The following is a 20289-nucleotide window of genomic DNA, read 5'->3' as shown; positions in this document are numbered from 1 at the left end:
AACACTTCTTACAGTTACCATCTTTGCAACAGGACTAAACGTTTCTTCATCATCCAACCCATAATTTTGTGAGAAACCACGAGCAACTAGACGTGCTTTGTACTGATCGATAATCCCATCAGCCTTCTTTTTTAATTTGTAAACCCATTTACAAGTCACCAGATCCGTGTCTTTTGGCTTAGGCACAATCTCCCATGTATTGTTCTTTTCTATAGCTGAAATTTCTTCTTGCATCGCATCCTCCCATTCTAAAATTCCTTGAGATTCTTTTTAGCATGAAGGCTCAAGACCAACCATACTTCCTGAAAGAAAACATGAAGTCACAGTACAAGTATTTAGTTGTACCTCGTAATCTTTTAAATGATTAGGCTGCTTCCTTGATCTTGTTGACCTTCTTGGAGATCCTTGTTGTTTATTTAAGTCTGAAGAATTACTCCCTCTGTCAGTTGTAGTATCATCATCAACCGAAGTGTTACCAATGTCATCAACAGGAACCATTTGAGAATTTTCTGAATTTTCCTCATTCACAGCTATAGTTTCATCATTATCATACTCAAGAATGGTAACGTCGTTTGGAATTGTGTAATACGTTAATACCTCATCAAACACCACATCTCGAGAAGTAACACACTTCTTTGTTTCTGGATTCATACATTTCACCCTTTCATACATGGATCATAACCCACAAAAACGCACTTTCTTGCTTTTGGGTCTAGTTTAGTTCTGTTACTTTTAGGAACATGTACATAACAAACAGGCCCAAATATACGAAAATAACTCACATATGGTTTTCTATTGAATAAAATTTCAAATGGAGATTTTTCAGTACATGGCCATGGCGGTAGTCGGTTAATCACATGACAAGAACATTACATTGCTTCAGCCCAAAGTTCCCTAGGAAGATTCTTATCGTGGAACCATGATAAACTTACTGAAGTAAGATGTGCGATCTTCCGTTCTGCTACCCCATTATGTTGCGGAATCCTTGGGCATGTCATTTGTCAACGAATACCGTGATAACTGCAATAGTTAAAAAACTCATACGACATATATTCACCTCCATTGTCAGTTCTCAAGCATTTTATTTTTTCCCCAAACTCCTTCTCAACTAAATTTTTGAACTCCAGAAATTTTGAGAAAGCTTCACTTTTGTTTTCCATAAAATACACCCATGTATATCTTGAGAAATCATCAACAATAATTAACATGTAATGAAGACCACTGTAACTTGGTGTTCTAGTTGGACCCATTACATCTGAATGTACTAATTCAAAAAAATTTGATGAACGGTTAACTGAATTTTTAAACGGGAGACGATGAGATTTACAGAATTGGCAGCCGCCTTCAAGCAACTTCTTTGAAGAGACTTGGTGTAACAGCTGGTAGCCTATATGGCCTAATCTTGCGTGCCAGATAGATGCGCGATCATTGCGACTAGTATTCTCTACAAAAGCTTCATTTGCACACAGAACAAACAAAGATTCTTTTTTCTTTCCAGTAAAAAGAATATCAGCAGTTAAAGATTGTATATTCTTGATAATCTTCACATCATTTGGACCAAAAAAAACATACCTTCCTGACTTGGTAATCTAGGGAACAGATAAAAGATTTTTCTTCAAACCCGACACATGATAAATCATCTATAGCTATATTATCACAGTTGATGTTGTTAACTTTCATATTAAGCTTCCCTTCATTCACCACTGGATGTACTGAGTTGTCAGCGGTAACAATAGCTCGTCCTCCATCATGTCTACGAACTGACGAAAGTAAAGATGCATCTCCAGTTGCATGATGAGAACAACCAGAGTCGACAATCCACTCCTTTTCATAATCAATAGAAACGTTTGCGTTGCATAACTTCTTAGTTTCTTTCATACCAACAACTTCTATTGAAAAACATTGCTCCCACTTTGTGTTATCTTCTTGCTTCTCATGAACTGTATTTGCTTTTTCATCCACAAGTTTCGCAAAACATCTCTGCTGGGAGTGACCCCGTCTTCCACATCTAGTGCACTCAAGCCATTCTTCAGGTTTTGTACGACAATATTTTCTTATATGATTAGGCTTTCCACACTTGAAACATTGAACAAATTTGTTCTTCTTTCTGAACTCCATCTCACCGTTATTGTACTTTTGTTTTTCTTTGGTAAATAGTACATCTTCTGAGCTATGCTTTCCTGACATTTTCTTCATTGATGCTTCCTGGTTAGAAAGAAGATTTTCTAACTCAATGATAGATGGCTGAGTTTTCCACCCTTGTACTGAAGAAATAAAAGGCATGAACTCCTTTCTCAAATAATGAATAATATGGCGCTGCATCCGAGCTTCACTGATTGGTTCCTTCTCATCTAATTCTGAAATTTCATAACAAAGATTTTTAACTTTCAAAAACAAATCAGATATGGACATACTTCCTTGACTTAATGTTGCAAGCTCATTCCCAAGAAATTGTAGCTTGGCAATATCCTTCTTTATATTTAACCTTTTAAGGTCATCCCAAATTTTCTTTGGCTGAAGTCTCATTACGAACATGATCAATATAATCCTTACTGATTGATGTCCTCAAAGCATACAGAGCTTTTCCACACTTTATCTTCCACTTTCTTATAGCTTCACTACTATTTTCATGAACAGATTCATCACCACTACCTGCTTCAACATCCTCTTGATTTTCTGTAGGCATAACTTCATCACCACTAACAACATCCCACAAATCTTGACCTTCCAAGTAAGCTTCCATACATAAACTCCAATACTTGTAGTTGTTACCTACAAGTTTCTCCACACAAGCTTGAGCAGAATTACAACTATTCATCTTAACAAACAAGAACAACAAGAAGCAAAACAAAACAAGACTAAACTAAAACTAGATTTTTTTTCAGGAAATTTATCGAACAGGTTTCATTCAACCTCGCTCTGATACCATAACACAAATAATGCTATGATAACAAAGACAAGGATCAAGGAAGCAATAAAGAATACTGAAAGATAATACTAATAAACTAGTAGTAGTTATCGGTGTGAAACTCTTCTACAATGTCAGGCCTTATATAGGCTTCAATAAACTAGAAAAAAGAAATCAACAAAACTAAGAAACAAACCAAAAAAAACAGAAGCAAAGCTTAATTAAGATGCAAGCTAGCAAATTCTAAAAGAAACTATATTAAGAAGCATACTAGAATTAGGAGAAACGACTAACTCATTGTCGGTAGGAAATTCTTCGTGTAAGAGGCACTATTTTTCGACAGAATACTTATTAGCAATTATAAAATGTCAGTATGTATAAATATTTTAAACTGGAAAAGATAAGTTAAATTCGAATGTCATAACATAATGTGAAGTGACATTCATTAATTCTATTATTGGACTTTCTATTTCGTTCCTTCCACAAATTATCCACCCTTAATTATTTTTTTTGTTGGACAATCAACATATTTCAATTCATTCAAATCAAAACAGGGATTACATGTTCGCTTACAAGAATGAAAAAAACATCGAAATAAAAGATAATCAAAACCCTAATACAAATAAGGACATCAATTACATGTAGATCGCGAAGAGAAAGAGCGATAAACCGCAAAGATATCCAAAACAACTTTATGTATAAGGGAAAGATGATGGTATATCCGGAAATATATTCCGACCATTTAATCTGATTGTATTCTTCTTCCATAAGAGATGCTCCTACAACAAAGGAGTACTTTTCCCATAAAATTGTCGATCCACACGAACACGGATGCACGATGTCGTGATAAATCGTCGATGTTTTTGAATCGAGAATATCAAGCCACGAACCAGCCATTAAAATTTGAAGAACTAGCCCCAAAACGACGAAGAAATGTGTCAAAGGACACCAAAAATGATGTAAAAACATCTTATTCTATTACCTACTATCAAAAACTTTAAAAAGAAAAGAATCCTTGCTCAGATCTGGTCCAAAAGGACCAAATCTGAGCAAGACGGCTATTGAGTTTTTTTCTTTTTTGGGAAAGGAAAGATGAAGAGAAAGAAGAGAGAGAAAATGTTGATTTTTAGCGGGATCACTTGATTAAGCCTCGATAGAGTCTTCTAGATTCCCACCCTTAATTCTTTATCTTTATTAAGAGTTGCCTCATTTGCCTCCCTATTTCTTTTTTATCTTCATGTTTGCATTGGGAAAAAAATGATTAAGTTAATGAGGAATTTTCTACGGCAGCGGACGGTAAGAAGAAAATGTCTTGGGTAGGCTGGCTTAAAGTTTCTTACCTAAGAGCATGACCTACGGGGTCCATCCAGTGCAAGTTTTTCTGATACAGGGGACTGTACCCCATGTAGCTTTCTTTTCAGTACACGGGAACAGTCCCCCGTGTAGTGATACGCTACCAACCGTTCGTTCAAGTCGAACGAGTGTATGAACGATTTGGGGGTGGAAGCTGGGTGAAAAACCCCATAGTAGCCTCTGATTTGCTCTAATCGGTAGTCACTCATTCAAAATAAAATAGTGACACTACCCATAAGATTTTCTATAAGAAAAGTAGTGGTTTGGGTGTTAGAAGCTTAAGAATTACTAACAAGGCTCCGTTGGTGAAATGGTTCTGGCGCTACTTTAAAACAAAAACTGCGTTGTGGAGACATATTATACATCAGAAACATAATGTCCCTGAATATTTTGAACTACCAATTGACGGAAACTTAGCCCAAATATGTAGCCTTTGAAGGAACGTATCGAGTATTGTAGCGGAAATACAGCAATATATCACTTTCGATCTGAAAAATGGACGAAGAATACTGTTTTGCTACGATAAATGGTCGAACATAGGAGTTTTTAAGGACTCGTTTCAGGTGATATTTAAGGCAGTTAAAGACAAGCATATGGTTATCGCTGATGCAGTAAAAGGGGGGAGATGGATCTGCAATTTCAGGAAGACTCATTTGAACGTAGATGAATAGTTATAATGGGATCTGTTGAGGAGTGACCTGGGGTCAGTTCTTGAGTTGATAGAAGACGGAGATGAAGTCGATGTTATGCAAAAGTTTAGCACCAAAAAAGGCTTTAAATTGTTGTCACGAGAAGCACAAAATTCAAGTTTGCTGGCTACCTTTGGAGAAAAGAGATACCAAACAAGGTGAGTTTTATTCTACGTGCAGTGTTTCACAACTCTCTTCCTACGAGGGTCATGTTGCGACACAAAGGAATTAATATTGCTATTGAAGGCTGTCCTCTCTGCAATTAGAAAATGTGACTGCAGACCACTTAATCTTGCATTGTACTTACTCCTTCACATTGTGGGACTACTTCATCAAGGAATTCCATATTTCTTGGCCTCTATCAGGGACAGTGCTTCTGCTCTTTGATACTTGGGAAGTTAACGTTCTAACTAGAAGATGTATGAGGGTTTGGGATATCTACCATCAGGTAGTCATTTGGAACTTATGGAGGAAAGAAATAATCGGAGATCAAAATGCTGGTTATGTTCTTTGGATCTGCTAACTGGATACCTGTAAGTTTATCCCCTCTAGTCAAATAACTAGGAGATGATTCTCCATTTGTAATGTTCGTCTCACTTGGCCTTTGGCCTTTTTCCTGCTCGATATAAACTATCTTTCTTCAAAAAAATAGAAAAACAAATTATTCTCCAAAAAATCAAATTATTGTGAAAACCTATCTGAAATAATTCCAAATTTTCCTCGCATATATTTGTACATTGTAACTTGAATTTACGGTAATGTATGTTTATGTTTTTTTTGTTTTTTTTAAACTCTTTTCATTTTTAGACTCCATAAACAAAATAATAAAAAAAATAATTGGTTACTTTTATGATTCTTCAAATATAGATTTATGACATCTTAAATAGGTGTCCGAGTCTTACTGTATTTTAGGATCGAAGAACAAAGCACAAAGACAAATAATGGTTTTATGATGAAGAGTTTCATCCACTGAATCTCTAACGGTTGGCCAGCCACTCAAAACCATCATTAGATAAAAATATATTTATTTATTTATTGCACTAAACCATTTCACACTTTACTGTTGTTTAAGAAAAATATGAAATGCTGAATTTATTTTTTCAAACACGGTTTTCCATCTTGAATTCTAGTTTTGAGATTTTTTATTTATTTTACAATCCATTCAAATAATAATGTGCATCACCAAATTAGCATGCAAATTAGTATACAAAAATTAAAATAGAAGTTCAAAATGTGATGCACGTCATAATTTGCACAAATATGCTTCAAAAATAAAATAAAACAATAATAATAATTTGCGCAAACAAAACAAATAAGCCAAGTACTAAGAAACATAAAAACAATAATCAGTGAGCAGAACGACGAATTTGTTGCAAAGCAAAGGAAAATCAGGCAATCATTCAATTATACTTGAGAAATTAAGAACACCACAAGGGAAGGTTTTATCCACAAAATGAACCAATAATTGATCTCTTTAAGATTTTCTTAATGAACTCATGAAAAGGGAAAATTAATAAAGAAAAATAATGAGAAAGATAGCAAATGGGGTTTGGCTAAGTGGGTCAAGTGGTAGGAAAGAACACCAAAAACTGTAAACAACACCACAGCCATGGTTAACACCTAATCAAAGAAAAGAACATAACTAAATAAGAATTAGAAGAAGCCCAGGGCAAGGCAAGATTAGTGAAATACAGAACTGGGCCAACTGGCTTTTGGCTAAGTTGACGGGTCAATAACAAGAAAACAGCCAGTGACGCAATACCGCACCGCACCCTTCCTACTTTCTTTTCACCTCACCTTTGACACCCACACCACACGCCCCTCTTTTCATCGGGTCCCTCCCTCTACTGCTGTTATTGTCTTTAGTCCTTCACTGTATTGCACCACTTTTGAGTTGCATCCGTCGCTTGGCTCTTAATAGACTTTGCATTTGGCAATATCTCAAGGTTTAGGGACAGTTTCCTGATGTCGGTTGGTGCTGGTTGGGATCGCCTCCCAGTGATTAGGTCTTAGGCGTCCGTGGAGGGAGGGTTGATAATGTTCGAAGAGTCAGCTTTTTTGGCCCGGTCTGCCGACCATAGTTGCTCCATTTTTGCTACAATTTTGCAGTTTCAGAAAGCCAAGCTGGTGCGTGTGTGTGTGGTGGATAATGTTAGAGTTACAGTACTTTGGCACTGAAAAAGAAAAACAGACATGCATTTCTCCGCATAATGAAATGTTTTCCAAATTTTAATCATGCAGACAAATGCTGCAGTCATCAAATTACAGCCAATTTGATTAGGCTTTTGAACACAAGAAAAAATTATTGGCAAAATTATTAAGTTAGTGGTGGGGAATCAAATCCAAACAAAAACAACACACAAATGTTAATTAAGATACTCTACAAAAAAGTGATTTAAGTTATTCACATTTTGATGCTTTCTAATAAGATTTGTCACTTTCATACCCAACCCAACTACAATATTATTGCATATCCTTAATTTTTCCTGTAATTTACATAATCTTTGCATAGTTGCCTATAGAAAGTTAGAAACCTACTAATCTTCTTCACCACTGTCAATATAATCATAGCCGACGTTCGCAAACTCCTCCTTGTTCTACTTTTTTTACTTGTCACATCAGTTAAAGAAAGTTAAAGCAAACTCCGATAATAAAATCATTTTACTAAGCAAGATATTACGTAGTTCCCTTTATACAATAGAATAGATATTACGTATTCGAATTCTGTGTGGATTATGAAAGTTAGGTTGATATATAGCTAAACATGAAACTGAGAAATTATAAGTTAATTGAATTTTTGTGTTCAGTGTTTGGTGGTAGTTGAGTCACCACCATCAACAAATCTAAAATTTTCTAATTGTAAAACAAACAAACAGACTTCCTACAACAACAGTCTCTTTTGTTTGCTATATGTCACAACTCAGTGTTGGCCTTAAAAAGTTGATGGATCCATCAGCAAATGCTCAGCTCAGCCTTAAAAAAGAAAGCAAGATAAAACAAAACATAAAAGAAGGACCTGTTTTTAGATTGACTTCTCAAAATTTCATTCTAATTCTTGCAAAAAAGGGTTTCATGATACTGGTACATGAGCAATACTAGCTAATCCATAGAAATACAATCCAAAACAGATAAACACACAGAATGTAATGAAAATACTCTAAATTTAGCATCATTATATGAATCTCTTTGCCTGTCTCTAGTATATCATGACCATTTATGTATGTGTGTTGTGCATGATGGCATCTGATACTGGGTGGAGCGGATGATGGCATCTTATTATCCTGGTGTGAATACATACTACTAAATATATGAGGTACATGAAACTTCTAATGAAGTGAATGTCTGCTCTTTAAGAAACTCTTTCTACTGTTATTCTACTTGCTCAACATGGCCCACTACTACTCTCTTTAACTTTTTTCCTACTATAAACACCTTCACTTATCTTGCTTTCCCTCTGCTTCCTCCAACAACTTGAAACACTTCTCCAATTCTAAGCTTCTTTCTATTCTTCTTCACCTTCTACTGCAACAACCAATATTCCCTCCACTTCTCACTAAAAACTTAAGCCAATATTCCCTCCACTTCTCAATAAACACATAAGCCAATATTCCCTCTGTAACTCACCAAACTTTAGCCATGTATTCAGGTGATGCTCCCGCGCTTGGGTTCATGACACCTACTGACAGAGCTATATACCCTGTTGAAATTAGCATGATGCAAAACGATATAAATATGCCCACCACAAATTTCAGTGGTTATTCAGGGCTTTTACACTATTCTCAGACTCAAAATTTCCCTACAGTTTATGAATTTGGTCCGCAGTTTTCATGTCTTAGCAACACTTCTTCAGCTTCTGATGAGGCAGAAGAACTGCAACTAAGAGTTATCGACGAAAGGAAACGAAGAAGAATGATATCAAATAGAGAATCTGCTCGTCGGTCAAGAATGCGAAAACAGAAACATTTAGATGAGCTTTGGTCACAGGTCGTTCGGCTCCGGAATGAAAACCGCGAACTCATAAACAAATTAAATCATGTCTTGGAGTGTCACGAGAACATTCTTCAAGAGAATACTCACCTTAGGAAAGATGCTTCTGAACTCCGGACAAAGCTTGCTGAGCTGCAGCAACTTGATAAACCTGGCAAGGCTTTGAGAGAAGTTCCCTGCAACACAGCTCATCTAAGAGCTGAATCTTCAACTCAATCCATCACTAGTTCCATGGATTTACTCCATTAGATGAAACCCGTGTCTCTTTGTCCTTTCTCTCTCAGCTCCTATCTTCTTCTGTTAAGTATTAAAAAATTACTAATCCACCTTTGTCTTCAATTGAGCTGCATCGAAATGTAAAGAGACTTCTCAATAACAGATTTTAGGATTTTCATTTTAATGAACAATTGTTATAATAGAGGTATTGCAGGTAGATCCATGATTAAGCTCCAGTACACTTATTCTGGGTTTCAAAATTCATAAACAATTTCTATCGGCTGGTAAAGCAAAATGTGCACCAATAATGTCTGCAAACTGCTCCAAGAAATTAGTGACTCCATGATTTTTCATACATCAATCATTATGAAGAACCCCACCAGCCTTGATCAATAAAGGTCTCACCTGAAAAATGGATAATAAGCAAAAGCTGCATGAAAGAAAAAAGCTTCCAAAATGAAATTTTTATTTTTATATATAATAAAAAAGAGGTTATAAGTTCATCGGGTGGCTACACAGGAGATGAGAAATTCAGTAGTGGCCCTGCTTGAGGGGTTTGGGGGCTACAGTTGCAACTAGGAAGCTTCTCATGGCCCCATCAAAATTCTATCAACAAGCATAATAAGAAAAATATATGAGAAGGCTCTCCACTCAGAGAACCTAAGTACTGTTCCCACTTTTTAGTGGGAAAACTGATGCAAGCTCAAATTTGGTTCCTCCTGAACTCAAAACTTCTTTTCTTAGTTTCAAACACATAATGACATAGAATTCTAAATGCAGTTTAATGTTATGAACGAAAAGTAAAATAAAGCAAGACTAAATGTAATATAGCCATCAGTTTATGCAAAGTTTTTGGAAGTTAACTCACCTTATAAATTTTTACAATGCATTGGAGGTCCCATGCCTGGATAAGGGTAGAATGGTGCGCCAAATTGGTACTCAATTAGATCTGTCGTGCCTTGCACAAGATTGATCTCAGTGAAGAAATAAATGGGTTTACAAGAAGGTAAAGGAGGAAAATGATTAATTCAGGCAACCACAAGTGCCGGGTGTAAGAGTTTGATGCTAAATCACTGATGATGGTTAGTCGCTACAGCAAGATGAAGCCTTGCAATAGAATAATCTGTGGATTACCTAAATAAATGTGAAAAAAGTATACTAAGCTTTAGGATGGAGGAGGTAGCTGTGAACGGTCACACTCTAATTGGAAAGGAGAAAAAACAAGCCCTTACCTAACATAAAGCATTTGTCTTATGCCTACCAATAATCTCCACAAGAACAATGCCCATCTCTAAAATGGTGGAACCTTTTATTGTCCCTCACAATTATCTGTCTCTGCATCACCTTAGAGACCAACTTGGCTGCATTATGACAATCATGACAAATACGAATATTCTTGTAAACCCGTAGTATAGAAACTTTTGTCATCTTCAAGAGCTCGAAACATATAGCAAGCTTCTCACTATGACCTCGTAATAACTCTTCCTTCTCTCCTTCATCCAACTCGTGTAACACCGAGCCTGTGTCAGGTACATATCCAATGCCACGTATTTTCTCCTCTAATTCCCTCCACATTCTATGTATCTCTTTAGATTCCGTATGTGTGTCATCACTGGCAACAAAGTTATAAACTTTTCCTCCTACTTCTATCCAACTAGAACCGGGATTTTTTACCAGTCCCATCTCCCTCATCTTCTGTCTCACCTTTCTTACATCATCCCACCTGCCCGATCCTGCAAACAAGTTTGAGACTAACACATAGTGCTCAGCCTTGCCTGGCTCCAGATCTAACAACTTCTTTGAAATTTTTTCACCAAGATCCATATTTCCATAAGTTCGACAAGCACTTAGTAGTGAACCCCAAATTCCAGCATCAGGTTCATCAGGCATCTTCTCCACAAGACTGGCTGCATGGTCTAGGTGCCCAGCTCTACCCAGCATGTCAACCATGCATGCATAATGCTCTAGTTTTGGTTCTATTTTGTGTACACTCTGCATCTCTGAAAAGTACTTAAGACCCTCTTCAACCAACCCTGCATGGTTACATGCCATTAGGATACCGATAAAAGTATACCGGTCAGGCTTCAAGCCTTGTCTATGCATCAGCTCAAAGATCTCAATAGCCTCTTTACCAAGTCCATGAAGTCCGTATCCTGTGACCATCACTGTCCATGAAACTGCATCTTTCTCGACTAGCCCATCAAAGGTCCTACGAGACTGCTCTATAGAACCAGTTTTTGCGTACATATCTATAATTGAACTACTGACAAATGCATCTCTAAGGTCTGCTTTTATGGAAAAACAGTGGGACTCTTTTCAAGACGCAAAGCTGCTAATTGTGCACAAGCGGTCAGTATGCTCTGTATTGCCGTCTCAGAGGGTTGGACATTATGCTGTTGCATTTCACGAAAGAGATCAATGGCACTCTGTGGTAGTGCATTCTGAGAGTACCCAGCAATCATTGCATTCCATGATACCATAGTTCTTACATCCATCTCATCGAAAAAAATCCTCGCATTCGATGCCTTCCTACATCGGATGTAAAGAGAAAGCAGCGAAACACCAATAAAGGAATCCAAATGCAACCCATTTCTTACCACAAAGCCATGAACTGCTTTACCATATTTTAGTGATTTTAGATGAGCACAAGCTAGCAGTAAGCTACCAATGGTAAACAAGTCAGGCTTTATCCCAGAATCTACCATCTGGAGAAATAATTCTACTGCGCCACTTGGATCTCCATTTTGTGCACTAACCCCAATGACTGCATTCCAAGAATTCACAGACTTCGTCTCCATCACATCAAAAATACTGCTTGAAGCACTCAAAGATCCACATTTAGCATAAGCAGCAATGAGAGCATTATTTACCATTTCATCACAATGAAATTCATTTCTGAAAGAGTAGCCATGCAGCTCCTTCAAGCTACACATTTCCGAATGCTCTATGCAAACTGGCAATGCATTCAAGATAGTGATCACATTCACTCCCATTTTTTCCTCCTTTTGCATTTTGCGTAGCAAATCAAAGGTTTCTTGGACATCTCCTTCTCTAGAGTAACCACCAATCATGACATTCCAAGAGACTACATTCTTCTGAACATTCTTGTCAAACAGGGCCCGAGCATGTGATATATACCCACACTTAACATACATATCAACTAAAGCATTGGTCACCATTAGATCTTGAAGTAACCCCAATTTCACAGCCAGCCCATGCAGTAACATCCCCATCTCCACTTCTCCTTCCTCTGCACAAACAGGAAGTATTGTCACCATAGTTGCAACATCAGGTATCAAACCATCTTCAGATTCCAACATATTCCTAAACACATCAAAACTTTCATCCAGAAACCCATTCTCCGAATACCCGTGAATCAAAGAATTGAAAGAAACCAAATTCTTTTCAGGAATTTTCTCAAACACCGTAACCGCATCTTGAGTAACCCCACATTTCCCATACATGGCAATCAAAGCATTACCCACAAACAAATCTAAATCCAATCCCATCTTTATAACTAAACCATGAATCCCTTGTCCAAGTTCTACACTCGAAAGCCCCCGACAGGCTTTAATAACACACGGCATAGTAAAATTATCAGGTTTAAACTCTGACAACGTAAGCATTTCACAGAAAACCAAAATCGTATCAATCCAATGCTCATTTTTCGTATAACCACTAATAAGTGCATTCCACTGAAACAAATTCTTCTTCTGTAAATTATCAAACACTATACGAGAATCCACTGGAGACCCACACATTGAATACATTGTAATAATACGCGTATACATAACAAAATCATTATTGAATTAAGATAATTCTGATACAAAGCTGTGAACTTTACGGCCCATTTCAATATCCTTCCTTTTCCCACATGATTGTAATAAAGTATTAACAGCAATAGCTTGCTCATACTTTTCAGTGTGAATTTCATTGTTTTGTTGTAAAAGCAGTAATGCTTCATCGAGGTCACCAAATTCACAGAGTTTGGTGATGTTTTGAGATAATGTCAGTTGAGGATTGTGTTGTGATGATGGAGTGACTGCTGAAGCTGTTGAGCTTTTGTAACGGGTTTTAGTTGAAATGGAGAAACAAGGTTTTGGGAGAGAGAGTGAATGAAGAAGGTTCTTGGGTTTTTTTGTGTTGACATAAAGCTGCTGGTAGTTGTGAAAGCACTGGTGAGAGAGTGTTTGTGCCATCAAAGCCATATTTTTTTATTTATTTTTTCTGTTTTGTCACCCTATTAGAATGAATTTGTGCTCAAACTCGATTTGAAAAGCTCATTCTAAGTGAGTATAAAACCATAATTCCCTAGCTAGAATCCCTAGTAACTTACGAGTGACTGCAGTGGCGGAGCCAAAATTTCTAAAATGGAGTGTAAAGATTCATTTTGGGGTTGCAAAGAAATTTAGGATGCAAATAAGTAAAATTAGGCTTACAAATCGCAAAAAAAAGATTATTAGGCTTTGGAGCCAGCTGGGCAGGGGTGCAATTGCACACCCTTGCAATGGGCTGGCTCCGCCCCTGAGTGCTTGACAATTTAAGGATTTACTTACAAGGGAGAAAGTACACTTTAGCAGTTAATGGTTAAAGAGCCTTTAGCAGATAGAAGTTGGGAATCTTGGGACAACACTGACTATTAGAAAACACTTGTATGAATGAGGGAGAGGTTAAAAAACTCAAGCTAAGAGCAAAGACTATGGAATGAGTGTTTTTAACACTCATTCACTACCAAATCGAGTGAGAGGCTGAGTGGCGGAGTTTTCTCGCACCGAGAAAGAATCTGAGTGAAATAGTGTTTTTCACCCAAGAGGTTGATCATGTGCTGCTCGGGAAGAAAAATTCTCCCAAGAGGTTGATCATGTGTCTCCTGGGAGGAAAAATTCACTCAAGATATCGATCATGTGTCTCCTGGGATGAATAATTCACCAAAATGGCTAATCATGTGCCTCATTTTAATATATATATATATATATATATATATATTGTCTTTATTATGAGGAGGTTGATCATATACCGCCTAGCACAAGTTTTTCCTCAAGCAGTTGATCATGTGCCTCTTAATCTCGACTGTTGGACACTCTTGAATGAGTGTGTAAAAGAGTTTGGGTGAAAGTGGACCTCTTCACTACCCACAGTAGCGCCTAATTTGATCAAATTCATTCATTTTGAATGAGAGCTTTCATCTCATAGCACTTGCTCTAAGAAAATTTAGTTTGTCTAAGATTTTGTTTTATGTGTTGTTGTTTCTTGGTTGAACTTTTTGTTAGCTTTAGTTAGATAAATTTTTGACGGGGGCGTTTTTTGATGGGGGTACGAGGGATAAATCAGATGTTGACGTGTGACATTTTTAATAATTGTTTCAACATATTTTGTTTCCAAAAATATTAAAGATAAAATATAATCAATTAAGATAACAAACATCCTTCCCAAAAATAAATTTCTTTCCTGTTTTTGGAAACAAAATCTAATAAAATAAATTAATTGTGTTGTTCTTTCTTGGTTGAACTTTTTGTTAGCTTTAGTTTTGAGTTGTGTTGTTATCACTCTAGTTGTTACGCCTTTGCAAACTCTTTCTTTGTTTATAAGCCTTAAAAGCTTTTCCAGTTGAAAAAACAAAAAGTGGCCATCCATGTAGATTATCAATCGGCTTGAAGTAGCGAAAATTTATTGCTTATTGAGGAACTGTGAATCGTTTAGTTCAAGATTCTCTCTCCATAATTAATGTAAAGTAATACTTATAATTGAATTTAGAATGTAAAAAATTGTAACAAAACACCATAAGGCATAAGTAACCAATCTTCAAATTATGCTTTTTCTACCCTTGGAACAAGAAAGATACAAAGATTTGAAGTTTTTCTTTAATATCTTAAATTTCTACCCGATTCTAAGATTGGAAACTAGAAATTTAAAAATCACCTCTTACAAATTGCAATTTCAACCCAGTTACAAAGTGACGGAGGCTCTTTTCTAAGGAAGGATCAAGGTTTTCACGCTTTTTCTAAACAACTAAAATAAAGCTAGGGTTTTACTATATATAATTGAGATTGAGATAAAGATAAGCTAGGAAATAAACCAAGAGAAATGGATAAAATGGAGAACATAAATACAAGGATAGAAATGGTATTTCATAAATAAAATTATGCATAAATGACCAACAACTGATGTATAGACGTGCAATACTCATCGACAATCTAATTTTTTACCTAAAAAAAAAGAACTTTGAAAAGCAACAAAACCTAACTCGGAGACTGTGTTCTTATTGGGATGATCATTACCATCCTTTATAATTAAGAAGTAAAAGAAAATGAGAAAAATATATGGTTTGATTTACATACAATTATATATGAGCAACAACATAATAATGATAATAATATCTTATGATAGTAACTAATATAGTAAAAAATGTACCTTGCAAAGTTAATCATAGATATCATTAAACTGCTTTATTGTTGCTTTTACGTACACAACACAATTAATATCTCCAGTTTATTCTTCGACCGATGTTGATGATGATGATTCATTCGTTGGTTCATTTACAGTTATTCCGACTTTTTTTTTTTGGGGGGGGGGAGGGGGGGGGGGGGGGGGTTTGTGATATTCTGTCTGCTTTGATTAATTACTCCAATTATTGTTCTCTTGTATATGTTTTAAGATCGAGTTGAGAAATGAATAGTAGTATGTACATTAAGTTAAGTCTGATTGATTGAAGGTAATCTTGTATTTAATAGGGTCATCCAGGATAATCTCTAACTAACCATATATATTTAATGTACCGTTATATATATATGGGTGCAAATCCTATTTCTTTAAAATTACCTGTCCATCTGTCCTTGCTTATCAAAGAGCGACAAGTATGTCTTTAGATAATCATTTGTTTCTTCTTTTACTTTCTCAGATAGTGAAGAAGCGGATCATTCACGACTTGTGTTTTCATGATCTAATTTAAATGGTGGGGGTGATTGAAACTTGAAAGATGAAATTCTTCCACCATAAAACTTGATCTTAGGCCCATGGTTTTCCAAGAAAATTAACCTAAAAGGCACCACATAACTTAACACAAATAAGCGAACTGCAAATTCTTCGCGATTTGAAAATCAAAACAACTTGAACAACAATCATTTAGAGAACGACCACAATACCTTCTTCTCTTTGGTTGAAAATATAGAAATATGCATGAAGAAATTGATTAAAAAAAACATGAAATGCAATGTAACACTGTTTGAGCCTAAGATGATATCTGGTTATGCAAGCATATCAATACTTAAAATAAAAGATAAATATACTAGCTGGTCAAGGGGGTACCTGTAACGCAATAAGATAAGCCTCGGGAAGGAAAGCTTATTTGAGAGGCGCGGTTGTTGGGTTTCCCATATATGTCAAGCACGCGGTATTCTTTCATAAAGAGGCGAAAGAATACTTCCCTTTGTACTTACTGTACGGCTACATTATGTTACCTAATCTATGTGGGACTAACTCCTTTTCGCTCCAAATCTCAACTCGGTCTAGTTTAGACGAAAAAGCTTGAGAATATATTTATCAAGCACAAATTTCCACAACAGTGTGGGTGCATTTAATATTGTTGGATCCAACTCAGCTCTAATTCAAATGAGACTAGTTTGGCTGAATTCATAAAATCAAGTAGGGGCATCAGGACAATGTTAGCTGGAAGTGATGCCTAATTTTCAAGAATATAACCATTTGTGAATGTGCTGGGAGTGCTGACCCCTGCGGCAGTGGTGTTTTGTTGGCAACTGATGACATGGATAGTTTTAAAGATAGAACTTGAACGACTATTTTGATGCAGAACGGAAGCGTTTAAAAGATGTAATCATCGCAGGGAAGTAAAATTGATATATTTTTAGAAATGAGATAATTTGTTCAGACCTTAAATTATTCTTGCGAATAACGACTATGAACAGTGATCCAGACCTCTCAACTTCGAAGAATCACAACTATGGGTATGATGATTATTTAGACCTCGGGATGAACCCAACCATAAATAAAAATCATCATAAAGTTAAACAATGTTAACATTAAAAACATAATTTTATTGATCAAAAGAGTCTCTTAATTTATCGTTTTTGGAGCCACTTATATAGATAACTCCCCTAAACAAACCCTAAAATTAAAAAAAAAATAAAGAACTTGTTTCCCAAGGTATCTAATACCTTTAGGAAACTTTCTTAACTTATTAAAATACTTAAAATAACTTTTAGACTATATAAAATTATCCTAATTAATAAATCCGAATTTTAATTATTTTTCTACTAAAAATATCATTAATAAAATACAATTAATAATATATTTAGTTTCCATAAATCTACCTCCATCATTCTACCAGTGTTGGAGAGATTCGTCCTCAGAACTTGTCGATTCCACGTTCTGCATGTGTAACTTGTTGATGAAAATCTTCCAACACATGAATATTGGATGAAGACTATGCCGATTCCTGACTTGTCTTTTTTTTCTTCACCTGAAAATCAATACACTCTAAAATCAATAACCCTAATCTAAAATCAATAACAATTAATATGAATGATTAAAAACTAACTAAATAAGGATAATTAAGCCATTACTAAAAATACATAGATAAGGGGTTCCTCATTTTACTTCATAATATTATTTTTTAGTATCCCCCAATTTGTAGAGGTACCCCAAATGTGAGTTCTTTGTTTGGGTGGAGTTATCTATATAAGGGGATCCAAAAACGAAAATTAAGAGACTCTTTTGATCGATAAAGTTATGTTTTTGATGTTAAACTTTGGTTAACTTTATTAGAATAAAATCACATGACTTGTTCTTGTGTAATCGTCGAAAATACAAATTTTATAAAAAAAATATTATAACTTTTTAGTTGTTTAAAATCAGTGAAGAAGCAAATTGTTGGACAATGAATCCTTCTTATTTGTAATGAGAATATCTTTGATTTTATAAAGAGCCATCAAATTCTCTGATCTTTTTATGTTTTTTTTTTTGACGCTCAATATAACCGGGATTACATGCTGAGATAGCTAAATAGTTGGTTCTCTAAAGTCGAAGGTTTAACATTTAACTTCTTTCCTACTAACAAAATCTTTTTGGAGCAAATAAGTGTTAATTTGATGTCTCTTTTTAAAATTATAGATTCTTCACTGATTTGAGAGAACGCAAAAATCCTTATAGTTCTTCCATAAAATTTGTATTTTGATTTGGGGTTACATGATGATTATTTTTTTTTTTCGTTGGAAAATATAAGTTCAATTACATGGAAGCATAAAATATTTTTAATTTGCAAGCTACTTTGATACGAGGGAGAAGAACATGTTTTCTATTCTTTTTTGTTTATTTTATTAATAAAAATTATAATATAAATATTTAACATGGTCCGACGTTATGAAACAATTGTTACAGCTAACGATATGTTGCAGTTTCCCATAGGTTAGAACAAGGGTACAAGTGATTTTGCGAGAACGAAGATCTGAGCCCTAGGTGCTCTGTCTCTAGAATTACATGTTCCTTTGTCATGTTTATCAGAGACTGACAAGTGTCTTTCTCTATCTATTGTATTTCACACCGTTAACAATTATAGAAAATTCATTTCTTATTTCAAGAAAAAATAATCATCAGAGAATCGAAACTTCATCTTCTTGTACTTTTTACTTTCTCTTTCATCTTCCTGTAATTTGTGATTTTTATTTATAGTCGCGTTCATCTCAAGGTCTAAATAATCAGCATACCCATGTTGTGATTCTTCAGAGTTGTGAGGTCTGGATCATTGTTCATAATCGTTATTCGTATGAATAATTTGAGGTTTGGACGCTTCCGATCTGCATCAGTTGGTATCAGAACAAAGTCGATTATAGAGTTAATATGATACTTTTGACACGGAGAGTTTGGGTTAATAATTTATTTTTATTTTTTCACCAAGACGAGATCCGAGATGTGAATTTCTGATGAAATTAAATTAGGCGATTCTGGAAGAGGTTGAACGTTATTTAAAATCTCTCTATCTAAACCATTCTCACTTATAGAAGAAAATAATAATAAAGACGACGACGTTGGAGATGTGTTTTTCCGTCATGACAATGATGCTCAAAACCAAGATATTGTTGATTATAATACTACTGCAATCTTCGATGAATATTCAGATGACGAGGAGAATATGTAATCAACTTCTCAACAAGACGAAGAACAATAGTTCAGACAAGATTTACACGGTGAGTCATCAAATCTTAATAAACTTAATGATTTGGTTATCATAAACAATGATAATAATTTTGTTGATCGATGCGTTGGACGAATGGTCTTGTATACCATGACAAGGGAGAATTTGTTGAATCAACTTATGAAGATCCGTTTTGGGTTTCGATCACGCGCCATGCTTCGATACGCCATGCCGATAGTGAATGGTCGGCATGGTCGCACACTAATGACTATACCTATTGTTAAAGATTTAACAAAGAAGAAAAACATAAGCAAAAAAATACTGTCATGAAGACAATGCCGACATAATCTTCCCATTTTGATATTTTAATAATTTGTTGCATCAGGTGGATTAATTCCACTCATTGAATCCCACTGCCTCCATTTAAACTGTACATATACTACTATTTAACTTTTGTTTCTATTTTAGACTTATTTGACTTGGACATCAAAATTGATGAATGCTCTTGATTTTTGGCAAGTGCGTATGGTCTTGATGCTAATCCACTAGAAAGGACAATGTATTCACCATTATGCACTTTCATTCAACCAGTAAGAGTTCCATTCAAAATAACATAGTTGTGGGTTTTTCAAAGCAAAAGTTTTAGATGATTTAATTGAAACTTCATTTGGAAAAATAGAGAGAGTTGGCATGGAATCCACTCATGAAGATGCCGGCTTTGAAAAAATAATTTCATCTCTTGAATCTTTTTAGACGCTCCTTTTCAGCGTACCCAACATTATTTTACCCAGAGTATCCCCCAATTCGTGGGAGTATCCCCAATCGTGGGTCCTAAACAAACCCTAAACTTAACAAAAATATAAAAAACTTGTTTCCCGAGGTATATAATACCTTTAGGCAACTTTCCTAATTTATTAAAACTCTTAAAATAAATTTTCGACTATTCAAAAATTACCTTATATTTATAAATCCGAATTTTAATTGTTTTT

General features: G+C 35.3%; 1 protein-coding gene and 1 pseudogene across 1 annotated transcript; one reads left to right on the top strand and one right to left on the bottom strand.

Moving 5' to 3' along the window:
* Positions 1-8355: 8355 nt before the first annotated feature.
* On the top strand, positions 8356-9337 carry LOC113275717 (basic leucine zipper 43-like). The gene has a single exon (XM_026525261.1). The coding sequence runs from the start codon at positions 8587-8589 to the stop codon at positions 9184-9186; it is 600 nt and encodes a 199-aa protein (XP_026381046.1). The 5' UTR covers positions 8356-8586; the 3' UTR covers positions 9187-9337.
* Positions 9338-9469: 132 nt separating this feature from the next.
* On the bottom strand, positions 9470-13338 carry LOC113275716 (annotated as a pseudogene).
* Positions 13339-20289: the final 6951 nt, after the last annotated feature.

Source organism: Papaver somniferum, chromosome 4 (genome assembly GCF_003573695.1).
Source record: "Papaver somniferum cultivar HN1 chromosome 4, ASM357369v1, whole genome shotgun sequence".
In the NCBI taxonomy this organism is placed as follows: domain Eukaryota; kingdom Viridiplantae; phylum Streptophyta; class Magnoliopsida; order Ranunculales; family Papaveraceae; genus Papaver; species Papaver somniferum.
This window is presented reverse-complemented; position numbering and strand designations above follow the sequence as displayed.

Coding starts and splice junctions, on each gene's coding strand:
- LOC113275717 (XM_026525261.1), top strand. CDS start 8,587: ATGTATTCAGGTGATGCTCCCGCGCTTGGGTTCATGACACCTACTGAC.